This window comes from Xiphophorus couchianus, chromosome 23 (assembly GCF_001444195.1).
Source record: "Xiphophorus couchianus chromosome 23, X_couchianus-1.0, whole genome shotgun sequence".
Classification (NCBI taxonomy): domain Eukaryota; kingdom Metazoa; phylum Chordata; class Actinopteri; order Cyprinodontiformes; family Poeciliidae; genus Xiphophorus; species Xiphophorus couchianus.
Window position 1 is genome coordinate 8,212,372 of NC_040250.1, and position 17,434 is coordinate 8,229,805.

General features: G+C 43.1%; 1 protein-coding gene across 7 annotated transcripts in view; it reads left to right on the forward strand.

Annotated features, from left to right (window-relative positions):
• The window catches only part of bcorl1 (BCL6 corepressor-like 1), a 44,088-nt gene that overhangs the window by 14,194 nt on the left and 12,460 nt on the right, over positions 1-17,434 (forward strand). The window contains exons 1-5 of one of the 7 annotated variants that reach the window (XM_028008290.1): positions 654-834; positions 5,559-5,705; positions 14,243-14,326; positions 14,426-16,996; positions 17,245-17,377. In XM_028008290.1, the coding sequence (XP_027864091.1) occupies positions 14,321-14,326; positions 14,426-16,996; positions 17,245-17,377 (2,710 nt within the window). In that variant the 5' untranslated portion in view covers positions 654-834; positions 5,559-5,705; positions 14,243-14,320. Of the gene's footprint in view, positions 1-653; positions 835-2,186; positions 2,209-4,569; positions 4,718-5,558; positions 5,706-14,242; positions 14,327-14,425; positions 16,997-17,244; positions 17,378-17,434 lie in introns of those variants that run through there. The other 6 variants (XM_028008289.1, XM_028008287.1, XM_028008291.1 and 3 more) reach the window with 6 other exon arrangements.

Sequence of the window (17,434 nt, forward strand, 5' to 3'; positions counted from 1 at the left end):
TTAAAGCTTCAACAGAATAGACAGAATCCAATCCGAGTAAGCAATCAATTTTCTCAGTGGCCGAAAGTTTAGATCCAAATAGGAGCTAGGAGCTGACTTTCACCAGGCTAGGTGAATATATAAGCACACCACACTTTCCAGATTTCTGTTTGTTATAAAAGTGACAACAATGTGTGATCTGACTTCTGACTCCCCATCCTACTTTTGTACTCCTTTGTGTTGTTTGTCATAAAATCACAATCAAACATGTTGTGTTTTGTGGTTGCAGTGAGATAAAATGTGAATACTTTCATAAACAAGACCTGTTCTCCTTAAATAAGCTCTGTGTATTAGCTGGAGTCAATAAGGGGAAGTTAAGGTGCTGTGTTCACACCTGTTTGTGAGTTAAAATGGCAGAAGCAGCGTTTCCAGTCCTCATTATCACGAAAGTTAAATGTGGCCTGTGTGTTCAAATCAAATCATTGCTTATTCAGAATAACATTTCTCTTTATGCCGGTTGCTTTTGCGTTACATTTCAGTCAGATAATGTAGGAGAAAGCAGCAGAAGGCTCTAAAATGAAAGGCTGAGACCCAGCGAGCAGCCAGCCTGCCTGTTATTCACCTGTAGGGCTTATCCCGGCGCTAGGACCCAGGGTGCGCGATTTTCATCTCCAGCTGCTGCAGACCGAAAACTGGCAATAAGGGAAGATCGCGAGGACAAGCCAAAATTGCTTACTGTATTCATTCTGCTTCAAAAATCCCACCCGTGGCCCCTCACCGAAGCCCGGGCGACGGCGGCGGCCGCTTGTTGCGCTGTGTGCGGGCTTTGAGGCTGTCGACGGCTCGGAGCGCAAGGTAAGACGGTGCAATACCATGCGATTACTAATAACAAAGGCGTTACGGGCGAGCAGGGGGCATTAAAGGGGGCATTGCACAACGCAGCCGAGGGCGAGTAAAACTCTGCCAAACTTTGACCTGGATATTTGCGTTTCCCCTCCCGGTTTGTGTCTCGAAGGAGCCGCAGTAGTTGGCGTGATGTTTCGCTGTTATCCCGCGGCATTAAATGCGGGATCGTGTCACATGTACACCGACAGCCAAGTTGTGGGGATGACATCCGTGGAAGTGCCGTCCATGCGTGCCGGGTGCGGGGTAAAATCCAGATCCTGACACAGTTTAGCCCCCCGTAGATGCGATTTGAACATTTCGGAGATAGATTTAACACAACATAGCACACAGGGCCATCCATTAACCTGGAGGATAACATCACTCTGGACTGTTTCTGTGAGCGGCTGCTGTCCTTCCTGTAGCTTACTGTGGAATAATTGATCACTTCTACCAAGATGGAAGGGCATTGTTGTGGGTTTGCGTGTCCTGACTTCCCCGCAGCCTCGACATTATTGACCAGGTGAAGCACCAACTTAGACGGGACATCCTCCTCGCCGTGAAGCATGGCGGCCTAAATAGGGTCGATAATCTCCGATATGACTAGCACTTAGATGAGCATGTGAGCCCACTTTGAAGACGACACACTTTGAACAAAATAAAAACAGGCCTTTGAACATAAACAAAGTGCATTCATCCGTGGCATCGCAGCTGCCATCGTCGCTTGTGCGGAATACCACATCCCTGATTTACAATAATGGCGTGGATAACAAGTTTTGAAATGAAAAAATTAAAAAAAAACTCCCAGCTTCACACATCCGGTGTGGAGTCTGTGAAAGAAAACAGCCGGTCGCAGCCGGGGGATTTCATCCGGAGCTCCTGCGCGGAGGTTCGGGTCTCCGGGCTGCCCCCCTCCCCAGCCCGCTCCCCCAGGCTCAGACACAATGCGATGTGTCAGCTGCCCACTTTGTGTGACTGTTACGGCTCTCTACGGCGTTTCCCTCCTCACTGATCGGCCGCTTGAATTTGTTTTGCCGATTTCCCATCTGGCCGCCTGTCAGCGATTTGTCCGATTACACGCAGCCATTGCTGGGCGAATGGCGAAGGGCAAGCTGGAGTCTCCTGCACGGCGGAGCAGCGAAGTAGTTTGTGGACAGGGTCGTTGTCCTGCACGGCGGCAGCAGCCACACTAATTCCTCCCACCACACGGCGGCTTCAGCCCGGCCGTTTTGGGCGGTTATTTCCCCACCAGGCACCAGGCTGGAGTTTAGAAAAGTCAGATATTTGTTGCTAAAGGAGTGGATCCCCCGTGCAAAGCAGCAGGCCTGCTCTGCTCTCTGGATTCAGGTAAGACCAAGTGGCCTAATTACAGCGCAGTCCCCTGCACCGCTTAACTATTGTGCCAAAATGTGATTATGGAGTAAGAGCGCTGAATGACCTGTGGCTGTTTATCTTTAGGGGGTGGGGGGATCTTGTCGTTTTCCATTGACTTACCTGTCATGATGTGAGCACAGAAATATGAGAATCTAAACTAGGATTATTCTGACTGTGCAAACTGGAGTTAAAATCACCTAACTGAATCCAGAACCTAAACTAGCCTTATGGTAACAGGAAATGTGATTTTGGCATACTGCTCTGCAATGTCAGAGCTGAAGACGCACAACACAGAGAGAGAGAGAGTGAGGCGCTGTCTCTATCATCATGAAATATTTGTTTCAGTAGGTTTCACTCATTAGGTTTTTCAATTCATATTGTCTCAAAAATGTTTGGGCCAGAATGTGATTCTCAGGTAAAAATACAATGATTACACTGCATAGACGTAACATTTTAACAGAATTATATAGCATTTCAAACAAAATCAACAATTATTTCCTCTGACGCTAAAATAATCTAACATTTTGACTATCGTAGCTCTGATAACCACATCTGTAACATTTATTGACTAGCTGTACATTTTTGTAAGCAAACATACTTACAAATACTTCTTAAACAGCTGACTTTACTTTCCTGAAAGGGAAAAACTGTAGCAGCTCTTTTTCTGCCATCCATAAGTAGTGCAGCAACTAGTGGGGGAGGGGCAGCGATTTCTCACTCTGTGCTCAATGGTTTTGAATGAAAAAGTCTCGGTATACCTTGACATCTGTAATCGACCCATGTCTAGTTTAAAATCTGTTTAATTACCGTCTTCATTGTCATTATAAATAGTTGTTAGCAGTTTCCATCGCCATATGTGAAACCGTCTCTATTTCTGATTCACAAGGTCTCAGATCGGTTTATTTTGATTTGAAAACAATGGAGATTTACACAAGCACAGGAAGCTCATCTCTGGATTTTATGAAGGAGAGAAGATTATAAGAATAGATTTGTTTAATTCAGAAACACTTTGTACAGATATAAAGAAGTGAGATTAACATAATGTCGAGTTAAAAGTCAAAAGTTCCCAGAAAGCCAACATCAGCTTTGCTTTTTTTAATGTTTGTTGTATTTGTGACTGAAGGTTGAGATGTTTTTGTTACTTCCAATCAGTGTTGTGCCTTGAATCATCTTTTGGGTCTATTTGGACTATTTTCACTGATAATGTAAACTACATGAGGCTTCAGCAAAAATGAAGTTGTCAAGAAGTCAATTTGAGATCAACTTTTTAAAAATGGAGCAAGTAAGACGGGTTTTCCCATGTTTTCCCATGTGGGTGAGTTAAAATGTAAGAAGCAGTGCTTTCTCTCTAATTAAACTTAAATCTTATTCAAAATAATACCCAGCCTTATTTTGAGTGTCTTTGTAATGGCTCAAAGTCAGCTGCTCGATTCAGTAAAATGAAAATCTCATTTTAATTGAGCTGAATCTCTGTGGAACAATGCAAATTTGTGAATTTGCAACTAAGCATTTTATGTTTTTGATACTTTTAATCAGTTCCGTGCTGTATATTTATATTAGGGGAAAAAACAATTTTAATAAGAACGAGGTAAAAGGAAAAGGCTAATTCTGGTCCTCATTATATCACTTTACTGATATGACACCCACAAGGTAAATGTAGTAGAAATTATTTAAAATTTGCTTGTGTTGGCCATGTATGTGAAACTGAAGCTCATAAAGAGACTGGTGAAGTTAGATGGCATGGCCACAGAAGACCAGAGGTTCTTTGAAGAAGACATGTTTTAAAATCCCCCTCCGTCCGCCAGGCTGCAGCTGGAGGGCCTCTCGCTCCCTCATGTTAGTCCTCCAGCAGCAGACCCAAACCTCTGCCACTCTGGGTTTTATTAAAGCCCGTTTCACCAGCTGACTGCTAATTGACCTGTCGTGGGCTGACTCAGTCAGACGCTCCGTGATAATCGCAACCCCGCGTTGTTTATTTAAAAAAGAAGAAGGAAACACACACACGCACACACACACATTTCATTACTTCGTTGCCCCGATAAGCCTTTTCAGTTTAGCGCACCGTTACACTCTTCGGTCGCGATCCCCCATTCCCCTGAGCGGCTGGAGCGCGCGTTGCATGCTGGTACCTGCAGTTCCGAGCGCTCCCGGCCTCTCCAGCGTCCAACGCTGGGCGTGGAGAGCCGAGCACTACATCTCCCATGCTGTCGCCGCGCACCCTCCTGCTCCTCTCCCTCCCTCCGCTCTCTCCCACCAGACTGGAGGCTGGAGATACGGAACGGACTGTCTTGACGACCCCCCCTCTCTACCCTCCCCTTCTTCTCCTCCCTTACTCCCGCCCCCCCACCCCGGACTTTTAGAGCCGAAAACCGTCGAGATCAGTGAGCAGCCGCGGACGGCCGGGGCGAAAGGCTGGACACGGCCGTATCTATCCACCACAGTCGTGCCTGCACGTCGCTTCACTTGCCATCTGGACGAGCGGGTTGGTAACTGTTTGTGTCATTAGACATCTTTTCGCTCGCTCGCTGATTAGCGCCAGATTGGTTCAGTTTTGGAGGTAGAGAGTGAAAGAAGAAACAAGGGGGGCCCGGAGAGGAGAGGCTCGGTGAATGCCTTTCAACGCCGGAGTGGCTCCGTGAGTCGGTCCGGTGAAGGGCCGATAAGAGAGGCTGGAGCACTTCAGCATTAGGGCGGCCGGGGATAAACACGCAGCGAGCCGGACCCGGTAATAAGTTGTCGCCCCTCTGCTGCCCCTCTGTAGTGGACTACTTTTTCTCACCTACCTACCAGTTGGTCCAGTTTGTGTGCTTTTTGGGCCAGTGGAAATAATCATTAGTTTGTCATGTGTTACTTTGTTGTTGTTGTTGTTGTTTAGTTCGCGTCTCGTTTCGGTCTCTTGTTTTGACTTTGCTCGGATGTTGACTGACCTTATCGGGCGCAGATGTGACAGATTGTGGGGGTCTTCTGGCAGGGCTCTCCCGTCACTTCGCTGGTTTAGTCAGCGAGCCGCCTGCCCGGTTAGTGTCCATGTTTGCCTGCGGATGGACCGGTCACCTGAGAGCCCGGTCCTCCCATTATGCTGGAGGAAGAGAGCAACGCGGAGCTCTCCAGAGTTTTTCCGTGCTGATATTTATACCGACTGCCCCAGCACAGCGTGCATGTGGGCTTTTTGTGCACTTTTTTTTTTTTTTCAGCTGTGACATTGGGAACCGCTGAGCAGGACAGGGGGCTGACCGGATGGAAGTAGGGGGGCCACAACAGAATAATGTGGCTGTTTTTCCTCCCTTTTTTCATCCCTCTCTCCCTCTCTTTCTCTCTCTCAGAGGTATTCCCAGCCTCCACTTTTTGTTTTCGTCTGCTGCCCACGGCGTGTGCGCGGACCTCTGCATGCATTCGCTGGCCTACATCCGAGCGAATGGATTCAGATGTTGCGGAGCAGACCGCGATCGGAGCACAAAGACAAACTAGCTGTAAGCAACTGTTGTACGGTAATGTATGCAGACCCTCCTTTCCGCGGAGCGGCATCTGCATCGCTGCTTCTCCCCTCTCTCTCCCTCTCTTCTCTCTCTCATCTGAACACGCAGATTACACGCAGAGATTGTGTCTGTCTGTCAGTATGTGCATCATCTTCGCTGTGGCTCCAGTGACTCAAAGGTGAAACATTTCCATTGCATTCAAAGCTTTCACCTCAGATTTTTAGAGCCTTTTTGGTGCGCTCACCTCCACCTTCACCCAGGATGCTCCTCCTGTGCACCTGGATGCTTCATGCTTAAATGTGTGATATAGTTATCTATGTTCTTACATTAAATTCTCTGTTCCCTGTAAGATAACAATCAAAACTTTTCATCATTTAAGTCGGCCTCTCTCTGCTCTGCTGGATTTTATTTAAAGTAAAACGCTGCAGATAAAGGTTAGTTTAGTGGTTGCCTCATATATGGATTAATGTATGGCTCTACGGAGGACAGACCCCGGAGACCAGGGGTCAGAGGCCGCTTTAACACTAGCTCCTATGTGAAGTGTCAGATAAAAGCAAGTGTTAGTGAGAAATTATTTAGTGTTGTTGAAAATATATTCTGTCCTTTAGCTGTGGGCTGAACGAATGGCTATAGTTGTTGTATAGTCAGCAACTATACAATTAATTTGAGGTTATTTAGATACAACAGGGTAAGTAATGCATGGATAGACTGCATAAAACTGGGTTATTACTGTAAATTAGAGCTGCATCATGTACTGAGTGGCAGATTTCACCATTAAATCTATTTCTATGTAATATTTGGTATTGTTCAACTTATTCGACCCGCTTATCTGTGCCCACCCCAGACGTAGGACCAGTGACCAAGATCCTGAAGCTCAGGGAGAACAAAAGTCATTTTGCAATGTCTTCTTTCCTTAACATTGCTCAGCCCTAAGCATCATGCATAATTAGTGTGTAGGTTATGGTCAGCAATGGTTTGATATTGATTTGGGTGTTTGAATTATGTCCACAGACGACCATGTTCACACTTATCTGTTGAAGGCAGCGTGTTTTTCTCTGAAATGTTTGATACTCTGCTGTGCACACTTACATGCATTTATTCTTTGATAAGCAGGATATTCATGCATAAGGGTTCATTAGTAAGGATATAATGCAATGAGGATGATCATTTAAAGCCCTTGTTGACCTGAAAATGTCACCAAGGCAGGACCTCAAACATTTATTCAAACTTGAATAAGATGCATGTTGCAGAAAAGGTAGGAGCATGTTGTACACAATACCGTTCAGTATTGTTCTTGTCCTTTAAACTTTTATGCATTTTTCCAGATTACAGCCACAAATTTTAATGAATTTTCTGTGATTTTATATGGGAGACCAACACAAAGTAGTCCTTGATAATGAAGTGGAAAGAAAATTATACATTTTTAAGAATAAACCTTAAAAAATAAAATCTGAAAAATGTTGCATGCGTATTCGGTCCCTTTTATTTTGCATTTGTACTAGACCTATTTAGTCGGCTTTAATCGCCCTGTTTGATCCACTTTAATTGAGCTACACTCCAAAAGCAGGACACAGACTATGATGCAGGGCATTCTGGGTAAATACAACCAAACAGAGAAATGGCTCATGGTCTTCTGTCAAAGTCAAAACAGAAATCATACACTTCTAAAATCCGACGCCACTCCATTTGTTTACATTTCATAAAGAAAGAAGTTGCGTTTAGTGGCTTCTTCAAAGGTTTTTGTGTCGTTTTCTTCAGTGGTTCTTGGTTCAGCGCCCCCACAGGTGAGGAGGGGAACAGGTTTTTCAAAGGGTTTGGATTGTTTGACACAGTGTGAATCGTACCAGCTAAAAATGTAACAAATGTTGCAGTTTTGGTTCCCACTTGAAAAACAGTGTAAGTTTTTTTTTTTTGTATAACATCTGTGAGAAAACATGAAGGCCAAGGGACACAACTGACAGGCCAGGGAGAAAGTTGTGGATAAGTTTAAAGGGTTAAGTTTTGAATCATATCCCAAGCTTTGAACATTTCACAGAGAGCAGTACATCCATCCATCAGGCTGAGCAAGAACGGCATCAAACAGAGAACAGCTCAGAGTCCCATGGTAACTCCTGAGGAACTGCAGAAATCCACAGCTCAGATGGAACAATCTGTTGGTCGATCACCCCACAAATCTGGCTTTTATGGAAGAATTGCAAGAAGAAAGGGATTGCTGAAAGAAAGCCTAGAAACATCCCATTTAAAGAGGCACCGAAAAACAAGAAATAAATATTCAGTCAGATGAGATCAAAGTTGAACTTTTATGCCTTTCATGCAAAATGTTGCATGTGGAGAGAAACTGACATGGGGCAGGACATTCCCTGGGTGAAACATGGTGGTGACAGCATCATGCTTTTCCTCAGCAGGGACAGAAATCAGGTTAGAATTGATGGGAAGATGTGGCCCTTTTCCAGTGGCACCTTCTCAACTTGGTTTTCCACCAGTAATGGTTCTGTGATACCGGCCCCTTTGTTAGAGCCACTTTGGTGGGAGTCAGACTGAAAACACAGAAAACCACGACTGATTGGCTGGTTGCAATAATCTGACCCAACATTTGTGAAAACTCACTCAGAGCCACAGACTGACAAGAATGTTCAATATGGCTTCCTTCTCCTCCAATGTTGTGTTTGTGTTGCACTATGTTTTGGACTCTAAGGCTGTCAAAATACACGTCAACCCCACCCACTAGAGCTCTTACTCAATTGTAATGGAAAACCACCAGAACTGCGTAGAGTCGAGTTTTGCTGCTAGGTGCTAGTGGAAAAGGGTCAGTGGACGGAGTTAAATACACAGCAATACTAGAGGGAAACCTGTTGTAGGCTTTAAAAGACTTGAGACTGGGGCAGAGGTTCAGCCAGAGCAACGATGGAATGATTTCATGTCTTAGAACCGTCCAGTCTGAAGATCTGCAGCCGGACTTTAAAATGGGTGTTCACAGATTTCATCCAGTCTGAATGAGCTAGAGCTATTTTGTCCAAGAACAAAGGCAGAAAGGTCAGTCTCTACATGTGCAAGCTGGTAGAAAAAGACCCTAAAAGGCAGTGAAAGGAGTTTTCTATAAAATATTAATAATTCTGGGTGGCTGAAATACGTATGTATGTGACACTTTTCAGCTTTTTATTTGCAAACATTTAGAAAATATTGTTTTTTTTCTGCTTCACAATACGCAGTGTTCTGTGTTGTTTTAACACATACAAGTTTCTAAAGTTTGTGAAATTTTTTTAAAAAGTTGGAAGGGTGTGAATACTTCTTTAAAGGCATTGTGTAACTTTCTAAGACATTGTGCGGCGGGTTTGAGGTTTGCATTTCTGTAGGTTTTTTTAGTTAGTTTTTGTCTTGCTGATGTCTTCAGTGGTGTGTGAGCTGCCTGTGTATCAGCAATGATCTGCCAGTATCATTGATTTATTTTGGGATGCGACCATCTGCAAAATGCTAATGTGCTTTAACCTACAAACTTTATTGTCCCTGTGTCCAAAAAATGATTTAATGCATTTGTTTTAAATTGGAAAATTTTCCAAATCACGTCTCCGTGACAACTAGAAAAGCAATTGTTGCTTGCCCAGAGTAATGACAGGTTAGACATTACTCAGTAGCCCAGCTTGTGGCTTTAACAAATATAGTGTTTAAGCCAAAGAATGTAACAGATGTACTATTTGAATTGACTTTTTAATTTAGGTTAAATGTGTTTTTTCTAAATACATATCTTCAAAATAATGATTAAGGAATATTGAGTTATTTGGCGACATTTGCCAGATAAATGTGTGTTTATGTGCCGGTAGTACATTTCTAAATACATTGCTGACATGCAGTTTTTGTTTTCTTTTGTTTTATTTTTTTGTCAGACGTGTTAAAATTTTAATATCAGATAAAGACAACCAGAGTAAACACAAATTGCAGATTTCAATTGATTTCATTAATTAAGGTGGGAAAAGTTATCCAAACCATTCATTCACCTGTGAAAAAGTAATTGCCTACTTGTTAAATCATGAAGTAACTCTAATTAACCCTTAACAGCTTCTTCACAAAAGAACCCAGAATAACATCCAAAACGCTGCAGGCCTCTCTAGCATCAGGTACAGTGGGTGTTTATGAATCAACAGCAAGAAAGAAACCGTTCAAAAGCAGCTTCTGATCCAAGATGAAAGCAATAAAAACACAAAGATCCGCCACACATTTGCCTTAAAAATATCTCATTGATCCCCAAAAACTCGTAAATAATGAGACAAAGGGAAACTTTTTAGAAGAATTTGCCAAAAAGTGATATTTCCAAAAAGCAGCGTTTAATCTTCAGCGAAATATGGTGGTGGAAGTGTCATGATCTGGGACCCCCTTTACTCCTCCAGGTTCTGGTAGAGTTGCTGCAATTGATTAAACCATGATTTTTTCTCTCTCCCTTTCTCTTAGAAAATGAAGGTAAAAGCCATCAGTCTGTGATGTTAAGGTTGCTAACACTTGGGTTATGCAGCAGGATAATAAAACAAAAAGAAGGGTTTGAAATGGCCTAGTCAAAGTCTTTACTTAAATTTGATTTAGAGGCTGAAGTCACTCATGCTTAAAAACCTTCCGATTTGGCTGATTCAATCATAATTTGAAAGCTAACTAGACTATGTTCACAGAGCAGCTGAATGCGACCAAAATTCACATTTTTAGCCCACATGTGACCCATACCCGACTTTTTCCAATTTGTGCTACTTTCATGTGATACTACATTGGATATGCATCGGATTGCGTCTGCAGTCAGAACTGTCACATTGCATTTAATTCAACTTTTACGTCACTAATGAGAGACATGTATTATAATTTTGCACCAGAAGAAGCCAGACGCTGTAAATCCAGACACAAACAATGGCTGAAAATTATAATTGTGAAATTATGAAAGAAGTCTGTGTCAGTGAAACGCATCACATCACAATCCCACCACTCTTGGCACCGACTACTCATTCAAACAGACTTCTCTGCAGAAGTTAATGTTCCACATTGCTGTTAGCTGTGCTTTCTTTCTGTTAGCTTTTTTTGCGTGTTGTTATGATGTTGAGACAATCCTGTCGGCTCCCTTTGCTGAATAAACTGTAAAACTGATCCATAGATTGTAAACAACGCGCTGCTGTGTGATTTCAAAGTTCTTCTTCTGCACATGTGAATCGCTTTGGGGTCGTAAACTGTTCACATAGAAGTGAAGCAAAAATCATAGTAGCTCCCGAAGACCTGCTGTGTAAACGTGGAAATATTTCCTTTGCTTTGATATTATTTTATCTGAAACGTGATTAAAAAAGGAAAAACAGAAGCAATCTGCTGTGGACAAATAATTGGGAAATTCAACCCTCTGTGGGTTTTTCTTCCTGTGGAAATCCTGTTCCTTTTTTATGTTGTCTAATGTTCTAGTTAATTATATTTGTTACTCTGCTGTGAAAGGAGGGCTGTTGGACTGATTTAAATATCTCTTTTGGTTTTCAACACAAACAGATCATTAGCGGTAAAGCTAGTCAGCAAAGTTAGGCAGAAAAGCCTCAGCATGATGGCAAAGAAGTGATGTGGTTGTTGTTGGCTATTTGTGACTCTAGTCTCCTCATGTTGCAACAAGTGCATTAGCTCTAACTTCAAATATTTTCCTAAAAAGAGTAGTTCCCTTTCAAAATTGATAGTTTTACTAAGACAAAGGAAAATCTCACCCAAAACACTCTCTGGGCCTTTTTGATTTTGCTGTGTATGCTGTGTGATCCAACTCCAAATGGTCCGCTTTGTGAGTTCATACCTACGATTAAAATCTGTTCCAGACCTAGGTCTCCTGACCTAGTGACAATTTGTGATCAGCTGTTCAACCAACATGACATCAGCAGCTCATCTCCTGATGTTACGCCTAAACCACAAACACATTTAGCCACCTGAACTAAACCGTTATTCAGACATGAACACTGAAACACTCAGCTCAGCTTTCCACCAGATGCAATGTGAGATAAGAAAATGAGTCTATAAAAGTAGCAATTATACATAGTTCATTGTTGATGCAAGACACACATGTTTAGGTTTGACACCCTTAAATTATTATTTTTTTCTTAACTCAGCTGTGCTAAAGTCCTTATACATAATAGACAAATAGTTTTGTGATAAATTGAATGAAAATAGGTTTTGCACTCTAAGGCAGCTCTGGAAAAAATAAAGAGACGACTGCAAAATGATCAGTTTCTCTGATTTTGCTCTTTATAGGTACATAGCTTTACACAATATAGATAGCTGCCTCCATGTGTATACCAATATAGGAACTCTAGATATTTACCTTAACTCTAACATTGTCAAAATGTAACATTTTCCATGACAGATACAAGTTATAATCTAAAAAGGACAACATATGAGCTACTTTCTGCAGTACATTCAGCCTTATTGTTTCTCTTGAAGTCTTGCTTTCTCTCGCTCTCTCACAGCCTGAATGATCTGGAGACATTTCAATATGCAGTAGAAAACTTCTTGCATCTTTGTGTTTCTTCTGACTTTATAGTAAGTTCCCCAGTGACGCTAGTTCCTACTTCACTCAGTAATAGCATCTGTACTAAGGAGTGTTGTTGTATTGTCCCTGTAGTACTTAGATTTGTTGAGCTCATGGATCAGGAAAAAACATATATTTTTGTCTCAGTGACCAGCAATGTTTTTATTTATTTACATTTTTTGTGCATGACCAAATAACATTTTCTGACATCTAGTCTGAACGAAGCTGCCCTCGATCTGGCTTTGGACTGTTTTCATCTGTATTTGGCGCTGACTAAGTCAGTGGTGGCCAAACCTTTTGCCACATGGACCAAAACTATCCAGTGGAAAGTATTGGTGGACTGCAAAAGTATTTATTTTATTAAAAATGTAAAAAAGAAAAAAAGTTTGGTTGCCTGCTTTGCAATAAGCTAAACATGCACATTTAACAAGAATGATTTAAAATGCAGGTTAAGGCGTACCAAAATCACCTTTTGCGTAGAAATTATGTTTATGGTCCTGTTTACTATTAAATTAACAGAAAAGTTTAATATTTTGTACTATGTAACATTTTTCATTGTGTGAGGATTTTTGTTTGGCAGCAATAGGCCTGTCGCGATAAACAATAAATCAATTAATCACACGATAAATTAAAACTATCGACCTCATTTTAATTATCGGCTTTATCGTTTCTTCGGCCTTTTTCTCCTTCTGTTGATGACAATGAAAAAAAGGCTCAACTCCGGTGCTCTCCCTTCTCTTCCTCATTTCCTTAGTGTAAAGCCCAGCGCACACGACACGATCTTAGAGCTGTCGGCCCATTTTCAAAACCTGACAGACCACACATTATCCGACAGAAATTCTAGTTATAACGGTTCGATCGGGTTCGTTCCTGCCGTGTGGTGTCCAACAATGGGCACAAAATAATGGCTACAAGTTCAGTTAACTAATTTTAAAACCAGGCATTAATCAATGCTTTACTACAATCTACCTGCAATGTATGAGGCCAGTGTCAGTCCTGACTGAATGAAAATCATTAGAACCTATTTATGTCACGTTAACGAAGAACAGCTGAAAAGTTACCGGGTTTATCAACTGCGGTTGCAATTTCGCTCCAACTGCGTTAAGCTCCCAGTCGGGAAAAAACCCTGATTTAGATCGGAGCGGCCACGACGATCTACCGTAACACAAAATCACACCACAGGATGATCGGTTACGAAATCGCAAGCAACAATCTTAGAACTCCCAACGTTCTAAGATTGTCGTAAGGGGAAAAATAGGAGCAAAAAACCTTGTAGTGTGAACTATTGCATCAGGTAGTCGATGTGCCCATCGTCTCTATTTAAATCTAATTATTACTGAAGGGCAACATAATATACAGACTTCATAATCTGCACTCTTTTGGTTGAATGCAGTATTTATTTCCACTTTGGCTTTATGTTGTTTAGTTTTTATTCTAGTACATTTTTTGTTAATGGAGACTGAGAATCCATTTTATTTTTGATTGTTTTGTTTATTTTGTTTATCAGTTCCAGTGTTTAGTGTTATTTTGAAAATAAAGTACATCTATCTTTGGCAGGAAATCGCATGCATTATTATGTCATTTCCATTAAATCAGTGTAAACAGGTCTTCAAACAATATTATCGTTTATCGCAATAATTTTTGAGACAATTAATTGCTCAGCAAAATTTGTTATCGTGACAGGCCTAGGCAGCAAACATGTTTATCTACTTAAAAAAGGTCTTCATCTGCCCTGTGCTAGGGCCAAATGTATACAATTCTTCAATTGCAGTAGATGGCCGCACAAAATCTTTCCAGGGTACGCCAATGGCCCCGGAGCCGCACTTTTGACACCATTGGTTTGAGTGCAGTCAGGTGGATATTAGTGCCAGCGCCAAAAGGGAGCCCTGTATTTAGTAGTTTACACTTGGGATCAGATCAGCCTGTTTGCTTCTGGCTTTCTTAGATTTAAGTAAAAACAGAACAGCACAATATCAAAATCATAACTTGTTCTTTCTTGTGTCTTCTGCAGCATATTGCTTTATTTTAAAGAAGATCATATTGACTGGCTGAGCTCCCACCTGAGGCATGTTTTGCTAGAGAAACACCTATGCAGGTACTTGTTTTCTTTCTGTTGAAGTAAGATCACTTGATTAGAGCAATTTGTCCTCTTATCCTCTTAACCCTGGTCTCATTAACCTCTGTCATTACTCAGGTGGAATCTACACTAATGAATGTAGGGGATGGAGGCCCGGTGAGCAGAGAGATCAGTGCTCTGACTAAAGCATCCACTAGTATGGTGGGAAATCCCCCGCAGACGCTAACCCCTGAGTTTAGAGGAGATGCGAACCTCAGTCAGCAAAACAAGACCACTCCAACGAAAGACTGTAAGGCCTTAAAAGCCTGCCTGGACTCTAGCAACTGCAACCATATTCCGGAAAATCCTCTGCCTCAACAGCCTAATAATGCACCAATGTCCAGCCCGGTTCTGGCCAGCTCAGAAAAGGGAACAGGCAAACAGACAGACACCCCAAAAGTCAGAGCTGATGGGTCTGGCGTCTTCCCCGCTCCCCAGTGGTCAAGTGGTGTAAAAGCCGGCCAGGAGGACACTCTCAATCCGTGTCACAGCAATGTGACATCTAGTAAAAAATCACACCCACAAACGCAGTCTCTGCAAAGTCTCGCTCCAGGGTTTCAGTGCTCTGCCATGTTCAAACCAGCCCAGCCCGTTGCCTTTATCCCCTCCTCTAACTTCTCCCCTCAGCTTTGTAAAATCACTCTTCCACCAGCGTTGGGTCAAATCGCAGCATTGAGAGATGCCACAAGCAGTCAGTTTCAAAAAGAAATTCAGCCTCAGGGCTCAGGTGTCGGAGGCAAATCTCTCCTGCGGACTTACCCCTACTCATTGTCCGTGGGCCGAGCTCCAGACAAAAAAGCAGCTGGATCAAACCTGAAACTCAAACCCAACCACTCGTCAAGCAAGACTACCAAATCTCTAGGAGAGCATAAATCTTTAGCCTCTGTGGTTTGCTCACCAGCTATTACACTACCATTGCAGCATCCGTCATTAACTTCAGCAGCAGCCACTCACTACACCTTGTCTCCGACCGCTGCCATCTGCTGCAGCTCCACATTGGCCGGCATAACTTCCCAAAGTCGGCTCCTGAACCATCTGGAAAAAGCCAACAGCATAGACAAGACAGCCATGGGTGCTCTTAATGCAATGGCCCCCTCTGCTACAGAAAACCACTCTGCTTGCTCCAACGAACAAAGAGATGTACCTCTCGATTTGTCCGCTAAATCAAAACGTCCGAAATGCATAGGCGACGCACCGGTTTCTGCGATCGAGCCTCATGGTGAGTCCATTCCGAGAGACTTTCTGAACGCAAAGAGGACTCATTCTACAGCTTACTGCTCAAACACACAGTATCCAGTTTTACCGAACTCCCACAGGAACGGATCGCATCAAAAGCAGTTGAGTCGGACTCAGAATCACCAGATTACAGAGTCCAAACCGACGTGGGGGAAGGGATCTGCACAGGAGTCCATTAAAAGTATCCCTGGTACATATGTAGGTGTGGCGAGCCCCATACTGGCTTCCACCCTAAGAGGCAAAGATGGAAAGGGGACCTTTGCTGATGAATTACAGAGCTTTGCAAAACAAGAGTTTATATCTATTATTGACCAAGGAGAACATCTGGCATCAGGAGGGAAGAAGCCATCCTGTCTGGTGAAGGGGAACCAACACGCTCAAAGCGGGAAGCATGTTAAAAACACTGGCACGGCCTTATCCAAGAACTGTCCCACTAAAGGAGCTCTGTCGGCCGCCCTGTTGAGCTCCGCCAACGCTGGAAGTCAAGAGAAATGTGGCCCCAACAAAGCAGCCGGGCCGTACTCTGCTGCTGCTGTCAGTCCAACCTGGCAGCCGCCGGCCCTCCTTCCTCACAAACCCGCTCCTCTTCAGAGAAAACCCCCCCAAGGATCAACAAAGACAAAAGGCACCGCCGTCGCAGAGGGGTCCAAGTTCAAGAGCCCGTCCAAACCTGAGGAGAACAAATGGGAGAGAATGAAGTCTCCCCTGTCCAACCTGGCTTCCATTGTTAAGCAACAAGGTCTTGAAATGACAGCTCACACAAATGAGGGGAGCACTCAAGCATCACCTGGCACATTGAGAAAATCCGATGTTCTGAATCCACTCAGTGAGAGCAAAGACGTCCAATCTAAGCATGGTACTACTTTCGAATACCCCCCTTACAGGCCTGTGGAGAAATGGCCGTCTCAAGGAGAATCCACTCAAGTTACAAACAGGCACGAGATGTTGAATGCTGCTGAACTTTCAGAAAATAACACCGCCGTTCACAGCACTAGAGGCGAGCACGCAAAGCAGGGCTCCTCCAACCCCACTGGTCAGACTCATCTGTTTGGGAGCAATGCATCAACAAATGGGGGCAGGATGGAGAGCAAACTGGCCCAGGTGTTAGAAGGGGAGATATCAAGGAAAGAAAGTGGGACATCAAACGGTGCTGCGGGTGAAAAATTGGAGGGCATGGTTGCATCCATCCTTACAGGCCAGCGTAGAGGTGGGAGTGACGCGTTGAAGAAAACAGCAAACGGTACCAAAGAGGAGTCGCCGACCAAAGCAAAAGCAGCTGCTATCAAACAAAAGAAGAGCAGTCCTAAGAAACCAGCGAAGGAGAAGCCAGCATCAGAACCAGTAAAGAAGGCTGCAGGGAAGAGAAAGCAGGACAAAGAGAAGACACCAGTGAAAGTTTCTGTGAATAAAAAGGTACATTTTGTTGATACCTTGCCGATCTTTAGTTTAATATTCATTTTGGAGTCACTGGGATGAGAAAATAACACATATAAAGGTTCTCATGAGCTGATTAGGTGGTCAGAGCTCAATTTCATGAACCCAGTCTATGATTGATTACTTCTAGGGTTTTATTTTGAGTTTGCTTTCTTTACTTTACCAAGAAAGTTTGTGATCAATAGCATCCTGTTTAATGTGCTCCCTGTGTCCCCTGTGAATTTCAGCAGAAGAAACAATCTGCACCTGCACTGGAGCAGAATCTGTCGAAAGGAGGGCTTTCCCCTCAGAGTACAGAGCCGAATCCAAAGGACAAGATCAGTTTCAATGAGGCTGAGCAAGCAGCGCGGAACAAAACAGGTACGGCCTTTTTTTATGGTTTGTACGGGTGCTTGAAATCCTTGCAAATGCTTAAAT